Here is a 13,321-nt window from a genome sequence, read left to right as displayed (position 1 = left end):
CAATTGAAAAGTAAACAAAACTAAAACCAAAGATGAGAAACCAAGTAAATTAAAAGTAAACAAAACAAAAACCAAATATATTGCTTCAGTATATATAACATAGTACTTCATCACACGATATTTAAATTAACTTGGTACGTTTTGTTAATTAGGAGTTGATTTGCAACCAGATAATTTCTTTGGCCAAATCAAAGATGTATGTACTTCAATTAATATTCTGTTGCTAAAATAGAACCAAAATTGTTTCACCTCAATAATTAAGAAAATAAACTTGCTCAACCTTGGTCTATGATACCACTACCCTATTTTAGATTGACTTTGATAACAATACCCTTTGTGAGATCTACGAAGAAAATAAAAAATTGAGACACGGTAATGAAGATAAGAGTTCAAAAATTACTTCCCAACCCACAACTAATTATATAGAAGACAATCATATATCTAGGGTTAATGGTAATTTCGTGGTTTTTTAGAAACAGAGGGTATAAATGGAATCACACTCACCAAAAATAAGGGCAAAATCGTCTGTGCACTATTCATGTGATGTGAACAGTGATTATGAACAGTAAACCATACTTTAGTATATGGTTAAAGACACGGTAATGAAGATAAGAGTTCAAAAATTACTTCCCAACCCACAACTAATTATATAGAAGACAATCATATATCTAGGGTTAATGGTAATTTCGTGGTTTTTTAGAAATAGAGGACATAAACGGAATCACACCCACCAAAAGTAAGGGTAAAGTCGTCTGTGCACTATTCATGTGATGTGAACAGTGATTATGAACAGTAAACCATACTTTAGTATATGGTTAAATTAGTTGAAGCAACAAGCATATAATTGTGAATAATCCAAAGCCAAACACATTATTTGTGTATTATTGTAGGGACGTTCATTATCAAATTCCATTCAGATCCACAAGAAGAAGTCCCTATTCTCATTATCTTGACAGCTTCATGCATCATGGTCTCTCCTCCAATTTGCTCAACTTGTCAAGTAATTTAATCTACAATGGTTTTCTCTCCCTTTTATTTATCTTTATGTTTGTCTAAAATTGCAGCTTTGTCAGTAATTTAATTAAACAATCTTTACTCTCTGTACATTCTATATGTTATTTTATTGGTCTGATTATGTTCTATATGTTAATACTATACTGAAAGGCTCTTTGATCTCTACACATTATGAAACAGGTAACAATCCATTCCAATGGTAAGGGATGAAAATTTGATGCCCATAATGGTTATAAACTCATAATTATGTTTTGTCTACAGATTTATTCACTAGATTACATCATCGATGATCTAAAATATTGAGGACGACATCATATAATGAAAAAGTCTGATTTCTTACGTAATCACTCAAATTAGAATATCAGTGATTATGAAATAAAATGCATAGAAAAACGTGTTTAAAGCATATCATGTTAGCTACACATTTGAAATTTATTTTTGACTAACAACTTTCATATTTCTTTTCACATTATCTCAAAATTGCTTAATGCCTATCACTAAGGCTGATCATTACTCTATGAGGTAGATTGTAATCTCAATCATTATTTTATGAGGTGGATTGTAATCTTTTAATATTGATACAAAAAACTTATCTAAAAGATCACAATCCCTACTCATAGATCGAGAATATAATTTACCACAAAAAATTTATTTTCAGATAAGTTTTTTGTATCAATATCTGTGTTAAACATGTATATACATGGCAGAACTTGTTACTGTACACTGAGGAGATGCATATGAGTTTATTTATTTAACTCGTGGTTTATAATGTTGCAGGTATATTCACTTGAAGATGGTCCTCCACGTGGCGCTTGGAAAAGTTTAGGAGTTCCGGTTACCATTATCCAAACGTGTGATCAGCCAAAGATGGTTGTAGATTGGCTAAAGTACGAATTCTCATGCTAACTTTCTCACACGTCCTGAACTTTTTATATCATCTAATAAAAGAACAATGAAAATGCTCATGCTACAGCACATTACTTTGTTCTCTTCATTTAGAGTGCAAATTACATTGTCTTCAGTGGTTGAGCTTCATAAGCCCTTCTATCTTCTCAATAATTGATATTTTTAATTAGCCTTTATTCGACGTGACCAAAGCCCATGCTTGATAGGTAATTCGATCTAGTGACTTCCGGTTGAATCTGATTGATAGGTATGTATCTTGCAGTTACAATGGCATACTTGTGAGCTCTCTTGAAGCCAAAGGCATCTTTTCTTGGTAAGTTATCCCCGTAAAAAACTCAGATTATTTTCTCTGTGAAGACACTTAGTACAAGAACAAGGTATCCGAAGATATGGAAACATCTTGTAAACTGCAGAAATAAGTCCAGAACTATGCTCTATAACATAAAGGTCTTTCTAGGTGTGAACTCAACAGCTAGTTTCAAAAGAACTATATTTGGCCTTTTCTAGCACAATTTTATGCAGATATTGCAAATTTGGGTCGAAGGGATGATAAACTCCTTCCTAGTTTTTAACCATGGAGTGATTTAGGGGTGACAGTATGATTTTGAATAATTAAGCTTTAAATTTCTTCTTTTGCCATTGTTTTAGACTTTTAATTTTCTTTTTAACATCTTTGATCATCAAGACTTGGGTGTAAATATCTGGTTCTGTTTTTGTTCTCAGTGAAAACTTCTTTCTTTTTCTAATTTCTTTAACATGTATTGCGCCAATTCATTTTCTTATTGACACTGCATTTTGCTTTATATATCTAGTTGTTTCATTAATTGATACTTTTGTAATCTAATTTTTCCCATCAAACAACTGTATCAACCAAAGTCAATGATTTTACTTGTGACAGTTTTGTTCAGGAACCTTTCAAGTCTTTACCTGTCATATGGACAACCCATGAAGAAGCGCTTGCCACTCGATCAAGAAAATACTCTTCAAGTAGCCAGATTGAACTTTTAAATGATTGGAAAAGAGTCTTCAACCGATCTACTGTTATTGTCTTCCCAAATTATTTCCTTCCGGTAATTTTTATCAGGAAAAATGAATTTTAAGTACATGTTAGATTCAGTTTTATCATTCCACCACAATATGTACTGGCCGGTGATATATGAAAATTTTATGTCTACATTGCGGTTAATTGGCTATATGCATAGAGCCAGCAACCATTCCTTGCTCTTAAATCACCCACATCTGCGTCGTCATTAGCATTCTTCGAACTTACATAATTACATATGTGTTTTCGTTTCGAGCTTTTCCGTTGATTATTAGTTACTCAATTGCTTGGAAAGTTGGAATCATTATTCTTTTCCCACCCTATATGGTAAGATGCTTGCCTGCTTGGTTAGTTAATTATGAACAGAATTGTGCAAATCTTGTTCAGTAATGAAGTGGTTGACTACTTGTTGAGGAATGTCTGGTATCTGCCTTTCTGGATTATTCGACTAGTTGACTGCTTGTCATGCTCTCGGTAATCAAGCACTAGTTTCATGGAATCAAATACAACTTTGCTCACTATTTTTGTTATCAAAGAGGTACACACAAGCATATCAGTTGTAGGGACAATATGTTATATTTTTTTAGAAAAGAAGAGATGATGCAGTAATGCATCACAGCAAAAATAATTGCCTTACATCCTATAAAGTTCAACCCACAGAGCCAGCTCTATGCACGTTGAGCATTTGAGCGAACTAATTTTTGCCAGCAGATATGTCAGAAATGGTTAAGGAGCTTCATGTTGTGATGCTTCCATGGTCTGCCTTTGGCCATTTGATGCCCTTCTTTCAACTCTCTATAGCCTTGGCCAAGGCCAAAGTTCATGTATCCTTTATATCGACACCCAGAAACATCGAAAGGCTCCCCAAAATCGCACCCGACTTGCAACCTTTCATAAACCTAGTCCCCATTCCATTTCCTCCTCTGGAACCTGACTTCTTGCCGGAAGGAGCCGAGGCCAGTGTCGATGTACCCGTACAACAGTATGCAAACTTACAGGTCGCAGTTGATCTTCTGCAAACACCAATCAAGCAGTTCATTGCAGATAAAATGCCGGATTGGATTATAGCCGATTTCTTTACTCACTGGGTCGTCGACATTGCTAAAGAGTATGATGTTCCACTAGCCTACTTCTCAGTTTTCAGTGCTGCAACCTGTGTTTTCTTTGGCCCCCCTGAACATCTCACTGCTGCAACCAGAAACGGTGTTCTCCCAACGATACAAAGCTTGACATCTCCACCAGAATGGATCACTTTTCCTTCTTTGCTGTCATTGAAGGACTATGAAGCTGTTAAACGGCTTCTCGCTTGGGAAGTAAATAAAACTGGGATGTGTTTTGCTTGGAGGCTTGCCAAGATCGTATCAGCAAGTCAAGTTTTGGCGATTCGTACTTGCAGTGAGATTGAAGGAGACTACTTGGAAGTGTACAAGAAAATTACTGGAAAGCCAGTGATTCCCACTGGTGTACTTCCTCCTGATCAACCTGGGAAAAGGGCAGAAGGGGAAGTAAACTCCGATGCGTCTATGTTTGATTGGCTTGATAAGCAAAAACCCAGGTCAGTTGTGTTTGTGGGGTTCGGGAGTGAGTGTAGGTTAAGCAAAGAACAAGTTCATGAGATGGCTCATGGGCTGGAGCTATCGGAACAGCCATTTATTTGGGGACTCAGAAAACCTAATTCAACTGAGAGTGATGAAGTGGATGATTTTTTGCCTTTAGGTTTTACTGACAGAACATCAGAGAAAGGGCTTGTTTGCTTCGGATGGGTGCCCCAAATGGAAATTTTGGGGCACCCATCAATTGGGGGCTCTTTGTTTCATTCTGGATGGGGTTCGGTGATTGAGACTCTGCAATTTGGGCATGGCCTTGTTGTGTTACCCTTCATGTATGATCAGCCTTTGAATGCAAGGCTTCTGGTAGAGAAGGGTCTGGCTGCCGAAGTGAAGCGAAACGAAGACGGGTCGTTTAGTAGAGGGGAAATAGCAAAATCACTGAGGCTAGCAATGGTGGAAGAAGAAGGAGAGCAGCTACGAAGCAATGCAAGGAAAGCTGCTGCAGTTATTGGAGATCACAAGCTGCAACATGATCACTACATTAGTGCATTCGTTAACTATCTTAAAAATAATGTTGCAAAATAAGAGGTGATCGATCAACCTAAACTGATGGGTGTGATCATCATGCATGAAGTTACGTAGTAGCTCTAATTTTATGCTAGATTTCGAACGTCCTTCCATTATTCTAGCTTTTTGTCTCTCTCTCTGTTTTTTTTTTTTCTTTTTCTTTGTTGGTGAATTGTCAAGTACTATGTTTATGAGCTTGTGAAGGAAATGGAAGGAGTGAAGCTTTGGTTCCGGTAGAGTATTGTTTATGATTTTGGTTAGTTAATTCTTCTTGGAAGAGAATTTGATTCCTTGTTCTCAATCGCTGTATTGTACTCGTAGAAATGTCATTCTCACTATCAATCTCGATCACCTAGCATATATCAGTTGTAGGGATATACAGTATTAATATCTTGATATTCCTAGCTCTGTCAAGATAGAGTTCATGGCAATATGGCATGTCAAGATATTGACTTAGCCTAGGTCAGAGAATGGAAGCATATATGGCTTTTAAGGTGAACTCGACTTGTATCCTGTATTATTTTCGTGATTCTCATCTTGTTTCTTGACAGTTATTTGTTTCTTAGAGTCATGGCCGGCCTTGAGGCAAGACCAACTAGGCTGGTGTCTAGGGCCTCCCATAATTATAAGGGCCTCTAGATTTGAAACTTTCATAAATATTTTTATTAAAAATTCATTAATTGGTTTGCTTTTTAGCTGTTTTTTACTATAAATAAAAAATATACATCAATTATCAGATTTTATCTCCAATTGTATATACTTCTTTCCATTTTTGTGAGTTCAATTTGACATTCAATTAACTTGTTAACATAAAAATGATTAACTTCCTTTCATTATGAATGTTTAATTTGACTCTTGAATTTCAATTAATTGGTTAATAAAATTTTTCATGAAAACTAATTTTTAACCTTTACAATCTAGGGCCTCGACTAACACAGGGACGGCCATGTTGGAGTAGTTGCTTGCATCATATCTTCTTTGAGTTAGGTGCGTATCAATGAATGTTAGTTACGTGTCAATAAATATTTGTGTGTATTGATCGATTGAGAACGATGTTAAATATATATAAGAGAGATGGATTAGTTAAACAAGGATATACCATTCGATCATTCTTTGCTAGAGACCTAAATTATGATAAACTATTACTACATGATTCTTTTCTTTCTAGGTACGTCTTGATAATGCCTAGCTTACGTCTTGATAATACGTCTTGATATATCAGACATGTATTTTTGCTTTTCTCAATCAAGTGTCATGCTCTTGTTAATATTGATTTGTATTTGTCTTGCATGACGCGGTGGGAAGACCTTTCTCATTTCTCCTCTCTTCATTCATTATTTTCGGGGTGATAAACTTGGTTTCCTAAACTTTCGAATTAATGTGTTAAGCTATAAGTCTTGTCTATACTGTCTTGGCATTGATATCATCTTTATGTATGTTCATGTGTGACCCCTGTTTGTTTTTCTGTTTGGTTGTAAGTTGCAACTCTTTTCTATTTTTCTCAATAAATTGGGATTGGAGAGTACTCCCCCGTTTCTAACCAAAAAATAAAATAAACTCAAGTGATGATCAGGAAGGTGTGAAGCTTTGGTTTGATTATTGTATGGAATAGTTCAGATCTTGTGCTTTCCTCCGGACCCATTACTTAACCAAATACAAAAAATTTCACCATTGCATTGATTGGAAAATTGGTAGGGTTAATTCGATTGAGAGATTATAGATACAGGCATCTTTTGTTTTTTTTTTTGTTTTTCCTCTTCTCGCTGGATTTTTGCTTCGTTTCGGTGTAATCATAATTTGATTTTATAAATACGTCTGACCTCCACTTCACTATGTATTATTACTACTTTAGTGGAGTGAGCTAAGCTACCACTTTTTCTCAGCACTCATTTCTAGCCAAACTTCAAATGGATGATACGCGCAGAGTTCCCTTGCTGAGCATCAAGGCGGAGCCGGAACGCGACTATGCTCCGGTGAAGACCTTCGGGGAGGGCGTGTCGGTTTGTTGGAAGGAGACTGTGAAGCTGTGGAAAGTTGCAGCTCCGGTGGCTTTTACGAGTCTCTTTCAGTTCCTCATCCAGTCCACCACCACCATCTTCGTCGGACATCTCGGAGATCTTGAGCTCTCTGCTATTTCCCTCGCTCATAATGTCATCAACGCCATCGCCTTTGGCTTCCTGGTTAGTTTGCATCTCTATGGAATCAAATCCTATCAGTCATTGAGACATCGACTCGTATTGCTTTGTTTGTATACTCGTTATTTATTTGTATACTTAACTACTTATTTATCTATGCATTATTGTTTGCATGTTACGACTATAGATTCTCTCTCGTATAAAACTCCAAATTAATAAGATATACCTTGTTAGGTTTACTGTCATTTTCTAGAGTAAAAAGTACATAAGTTACATATGGATACATGACTATAAAAAATACTTACGTACTATGACTAGCTGTTTTGAGTTTCTTTTGTCGAATATCATGTACAAGCTGGCCTTCACTAACATAGTACGTATATGACTAATGTTTTTGATCTTCATTGCGAAAACGGAAGGTACAAATTCTTATTTTGTAACAGTCAGCTCCTAAGATTCTCAAGATCCATTTCTGATTTTGGAACGCCGAAACTGCTCATTAGGAAGTCACTAGAGGTCACAGAACATCGACTTTGATAGGGAAAGGCTTAATAGCAATACAAATTGAACTTGGATAAACTGTAAGGATTTGACATTGATGGGGGTAAGATATTCATGGGGGCAAAAATAATTTACTCCATTGATTACTAGATGCACAGCTATGAAATACGTCTTGGACACACAAACATTTATGTAACATGTTTATGGTATCTTTCTTTCTTCATGCAAGAGAGAGAGGTCTTTTCATGGTGCTAATAGCATGAGGCCTAAAAATTTCATCTGATGGTTTTGACCTGCATATTGTGAGCGCAGATAGGTATGGCAAATGCACTTGGAACGCTTTGTGGACAAGCTTATGGTGCAGGCCAAATTGACTCACTTGGTATCTATATGCAGCGCTCATGCATCATCCTGACCATCACTTGTTTTCTCCTCTCATCACTTTACATTTTCACCACTCCATTCCTCAAGATTTTAGGCCAACAAGACAGCATAGCCGAGTTTGCTGGAAACTATTGTCTGTTGATAATCCCTCAGATGTTCGCCTTTGCCATCAATTTGCCCACCCAGAAGTTTCTTCAGGCTCAGAGCAAGGTCGGCGTCATTACATGGATCTCCTTTGTGGCTCTAGTCACACACACAGGACTCCTTTATCTTTTCATTAGTGTACTCGGCTGGGGGTCAATGGTGCAGCTGTAGCTTATAACATCACATTCTGGGAAGTTGCAGTTGGTCAGTTTGTGTATGCTGTATTTTTGTGCAAGGAAGGTTGGAATGGATTTTCATGGTTAGCATTCAAAGACATTTGGGCATTTGCTAAGCTGTCCCTTGCCTCATGTATGATGATTTGCCTAGAGAGGTGGTACCACATGAGTATGAACATTCTCGCCGGTCAACTTGAGAATGCAGTGATTGCCCTTGGTTCCTTTTCCATATGGTAAGAGCATTACTATTAATTTTGTCCCTTTTTCATATTCATTGTGTTATAATTTGTGATAACGAGTCTAAAATTCTTTCTGTTTTTCTTTTTTAATTAGCTTGAACTTTCAAAGTTGGGAAACCATGATTTTGGTTGGACTGAATACTGCTATAAGGTACTTTCTTTTATGTTTCTATACTAAACTATCAACTGTTTCCAATTTTCTGGAGCTTCTATGATATTTTATCATCACATTGGTAATTCTCCAGCATTCGAGTCTCAAATGAACTTGGAATGGGGCACCCAAGAGCGGCCAAATACTCTATCTGTGTTGCAGTCTTGCTATCTCTCGTTGTTGGGATTGTGTCTATGACATCTATCTTCTTAAGTGGAGACCACATTGCCAGTGTTTTCACAGACAGCAAAGTTATGCAACGAGCTGTTGCTCATTTAGCATACTTTCTCGGCGCAGCCATGCTTCTTAATAGTGTTGCAGAAGTTTTGACAGGTAACTAATTTTAGTGCCGCTAGCTTCTCTTAGATCATTTTGTGTTTTTGCTCAAGTTTTCTATGTGTAACAGATTCTTGGCTACTTTGCATATGCAGGGGTTGCAGTTGGAGGTGGATGGCAAGTGATGGTAGCTTATATAAATTTCGCTGCTTATTATTTATTTGGTCTCCCTTTGGCAATATTTCTGGGATTTAAAGCAAACTTGGGTCCAATGGTAATACTTGTCTATTTTCCTTTACAAATCATGATGCATATATACAATCTATTTCTCTGCTTGGTAGTGACATTTTGTTCTGCTTGTGGATATTACAACCTAGGGACTGTATGGTGGCATAATAAGTGGAAGCGCTCTACAGATCTTGTTCTTATTGATTATGACTTCCAGAACCAACTGGGACACTGAGGTAAGTAGAGCAAGAAGAATTTACAAATAACAAACGTTTTCCTTTTTGATATTGCATGTTCAACTCGATGTTGATTTCTATGTATTTTAGGTGGAGCAAACGACGAAGCGCATAAAGAAATGGGGGAGCAAAGAAATAAGAACTGAGAAGAAGATGGATTGCTGATACCAATATGAAGTTTCCTACAAAAACATAAACATGGAAAGCTAATTTTGATGCAGCATAGATTTAAGGAGTATAGTCTCATGTGCCAACATGCTCCCCCACTCATTTATGTGTTCAAATAAAGAAGGGGAAGCTGAGTAGCTATCATGGCAACAGTTTACACAGTTGATTAGGTTAAGTGAGGGTTAAGGTAGCGATTTAGTCGTTGCTGTGGACTGTGGTAGCTAATTAGAATGGTATGAAAGGGAAAAATGTACATTGCGCGAATACGATTGATGTCCTCGATTTCAACTAAAGAGTATCACAAAGAAGTTTGAAGCTTCCGATCCATTCAGTAAGTGGGAGGTGAAGAAACCTTTATTGTTCTACTGGCTAGATGTGAAATAACAAATACATTTACTGCATTGCAATGACAAAATGTTCTGGCATGGTAAATGTCTTAACTTGTCACTCTAGCTGAGTATGTCAAGACTAGACTTTTTTGACAGGGGACATACATTAGCTTATGGGATCTGTTACAAGCAGAGATCTCAAAGTGGACAAGCTTATTCCTGTTGATCATAACGGGAAAAAGAGGTAATCAATTCAAGTAGAATCTTCACTTTCGGAACCCTTAACATCATGATCTAACTTCTTAAACATTAGTATTGCCTGTGTGATATGCATGTAAAATCTTGCACACCTTCATATGAGCTAAGCCATATGTAGATTCCATAGTAAAATGTATGTATGCATTTTGTTGCAGTTGATGATGGACTTTCTATTATAGGTATCTTACCGAGAAAGGTATATGAAAAAAGGGGCCTCAAAAGCTCCATCAAGCTGCATCAAATTGGTGGAAGAGAAAGATTTAGGTAAATAACTAAATTTACCATCTAAATATCCAAATTCTGTCTTTGGTGACCAAACTATGATTATGAATGTTCACCAAACAGTTATGGGTTATCCTCTGCCTAGATGTGGCATTAAATCTCACAACCAGTAATGACTTCATAAGTGATTAGAATCTCTTATCATAACTGGCATTATTCAAACAACAAATCTGTCATTCGATTAGTGATCTGATAAAAGTCAGTCAGATACTACTACAATTTCAAGGCCAAGTTTACCACATTGATGCAGAAAAAAGTAAGGCTCAAGGCACCATTTTCTTTTGAAGAAAAAAGACCCAAGGTTGAGATTATTGGATGAGATTCAGATATTTTTTGGTTACTTTGTTGACATGATAACGAACCAACCCACACATCATGATAGTCATTCATGACGACATGAAGTCCTCCACTATATTCCAACGTGGATTTGTCAAATCACTTATGTTGGAAGCAAAAGATACCAACACACAAAGAGTCCCTAGCTCACTTTACTACTTACTACTTATATCGGTGGAGTTAACTAAATCAAACATTCACACAAGTCACAATCTCACCTGCATATCAGTTCATGCAATGTTAATTGATATTTGGTGCATTGTTAAATTTGTCGAATTGATATTCAATCCATCACATTTTAATTACGTACCTTGGAGAAGTGACTCGATAAATAATGCAATAACGCACATCAAAAATAGTTACCGTCCATCCTATATACATTGTGTGTTGGTATAAGGATTGTTGGCTATCCCTTTTATGATCAAAACACAAGACACAAGCTATTTTATATATCCTGATGATAAGGATATCACAAGTGAAGAATGAAGACTTGACAAGATCACATGTGTCCTAGGTAACTGGTGCATATGCATCTGATGCTTTTCACTGAGAATTCTACATATCCTGATGGTAAGGATATCACAAGTGAAGAATGAAGACCTGCCAAGATCTCATGTGCATCAGGTAGTTCATGCATATGCATCTCATGTTTTTCACTGAGAATGGCAGCTTTGCTTGTCATCCTAGATCGGATGATACCTCCTGGTGTATCTGTCCTAATCTATTGGGTCTATATGTATGCATGTCTAAATGCTTTTGCTATTTGTGTATCATTAGTTTGAATTCCCCCTGTTTGAATTCAAATCCCCTTTAGCAAAACATTTGTCGTTGCCTTGGTGCTTCAAGTCAGTCTAGGGTTGTGTAGTGTTTCCAACCCGTGACCACATGACTAGAGCTTAGAGGCTCCAGCTAGGTTTGTGATACACAAACTAATATATTAGCTGGCTATTTGTTTTTTATCTCATATACATCAGGTAGTTCATGCATGTGCATCACATTCATTCAGGATGGCAGCTCTGCTTGCCATCCAGATTTGGTGGATACCCGTGTTGTATCTATCCTAATCTCTGAGTCTGACTTCGTGCAGATTTAAATGGTTTTGCTTTAGCTGTTCAGTATTTGAATTTCAAATCTCTTTTAGCAAAACATTTTTCATCGTGCTTGAGCTCTAAGTTAGTCTAGGGTTGTGTTGTTCTTCCAACCCATAAGCACATGACTAAGGCACTTTTAGGCAGCTCCTTTTTTAGCCAACTGGGTTTTGTGATACACAAACCAAGTCAGCTGCTGAGCCATGTGATGCACTGCCCAAGCTATCAGCTGGCCTATGTGTCCTCATATAGGAATAGGTTTTGTTGTGTCTCCATCATTCACAAAACCTTTTATCATATAAGAGAGTTGTGTTTTGTCTTTACTCTCTTGGAGCCTTTGTTTGTCCTTTGGCCCTCTCACTTTATGAGTTTGGACAAGGACTAAAGTCCAAAAGTTGCCTCCCATTTTGGTAAACGTGCATGCTCTCCTTTAGCTTGCACTTTGCCTATATATATGGAGCAAGTCTCTTCTTGCTCTTTGGTTGTTCAAGATGTAGTTTTCTACATAGTTTTAGCTGGGTATAGGTTTTACCTTGCATTGCTCATTTGCCTCTAAGTCTTCCCTTGGTGATTGTAAATCTTAGAGCAAGAGCAAGAGCAAAAACTCTTTTCATAAACCCATTAGCATTCTGCATATCATGAGTGATGGTAGTGCAGCAACCCCAGAAGTACTCAAGAAGGATCAGTTGATCGAGGAGAGCTGAGTTCTAGAGAGTCAGTTAAAGGTGTTAGCTGAGGTCTGAAGAATCCCTCTAATTAGGATAGCTGAGTTCTGAGTTGAGTATTCTGAGAAGTGTTCAAGAAGAATCAGTTAAAGGCGTTAGCTGAGTTCTGAGTTGAGTATTCTGAGAAGTGTTCAAGAAGAATCAGTTAAAAGAATCAGTTAAAGGCGTTAGCTGAGTTTTGAGTTGAAACTTCTTCTTATACCTTCATATGTAAACACTTGAGAGACAAGAGAGGTAGGTCTAGACTAGTAGGTAGACTAGGCAGGATAGCAAGTCGTTGTTGTATCCCTAGACTATAATCTTGTGAGGAGTGAGGTGAGTCACTCAAAGACAGGAGAGATAGATCTAGACTAGTGGGTAGACTAGGCAGGATTGCAAATCGTCGTTGTATCCCTAGACTATAATCTTGTAAGAAGTGAGTTTTACATAGTGGAAATGTTTGTCCCTCAAGAGTTAGGGGCACGCAGTTTTTCTCCCTGGTGCAGGGTTTCTGCGAAATAAAAAACGTACTGGTGTTATTTCTTTTACTTTCCAGTACTTGTTCTTTTATTTATTACTACGTCTTCCTGTTATCAGGATAGCTAAA

The 13,321-nt window shown here is 37.1% G+C and overlaps 1 protein-coding gene and 1 pseudogene across 3 annotated transcripts; both read left to right on the top strand.

Moving 5' to 3' along the window:
* Positions 1-3,523: 3,523 nt before the first annotated feature.
* Positions 3,524-5,419, top strand: LOC101302867 (putative UDP-rhamnose:rhamnosyltransferase 1-like). 2 transcript variants are annotated; one of them, XM_004306667.1, is made up of 2 exons: positions 3,524-4,070; positions 4,161-5,419. In XM_004306667.1, exons 1-2 carry the CDS (start codon positions 3,676-3,678, stop codon positions 5,095-5,097), a joined length of 1,332 nt encoding a protein of 443 aa, XP_004306715.1. In that variant the 5' UTR covers positions 3,524-3,675; the 3' UTR covers positions 5,098-5,419. The 2 variants fall into 2 exon arrangements, with proteins under 2 accessions (XP_004306715.1, XP_004306714.1); XM_004306666.1 differs by having other exon boundaries at positions 3,524-5,419.
* Positions 5,420-6,986: 1,567 nt separating this feature from the next.
* On the top strand, positions 6,987-10,132 carry LOC101302308 (annotated as a pseudogene). Its single transcript, XR_185329.1, has 7 exons — positions 6,987-7,259; positions 8,028-8,652; positions 8,753-8,809; positions 8,904-9,142; positions 9,241-9,359; positions 9,463-9,549; positions 9,640-10,132. The product of XR_185329.1 is annotated as a protein TRANSPARENT TESTA 12-like (transcript).
* Positions 10,133-13,321: the final 3,189 nt, after the last annotated feature.

Source organism: Fragaria vesca, linkage group LG7 (assembly GCF_000184155.1).
Source record: "Fragaria vesca subsp. vesca linkage group LG7, FraVesHawaii_1.0, whole genome shotgun sequence".
In the NCBI taxonomy this organism is placed as follows: domain Eukaryota; kingdom Viridiplantae; phylum Streptophyta; class Magnoliopsida; order Rosales; family Rosaceae; genus Fragaria; species Fragaria vesca.
This window is presented reverse-complemented; position numbering and strand designations above follow the sequence as displayed.

Coding starts and splice junctions, on each gene's coding strand:
- LOC101302867 (XM_004306666.1), top strand. CDS start 3,676: ATGTCAGAAATGGTTAAGGAGCTTCATGTTGTGATGCTTCCATGGTCT.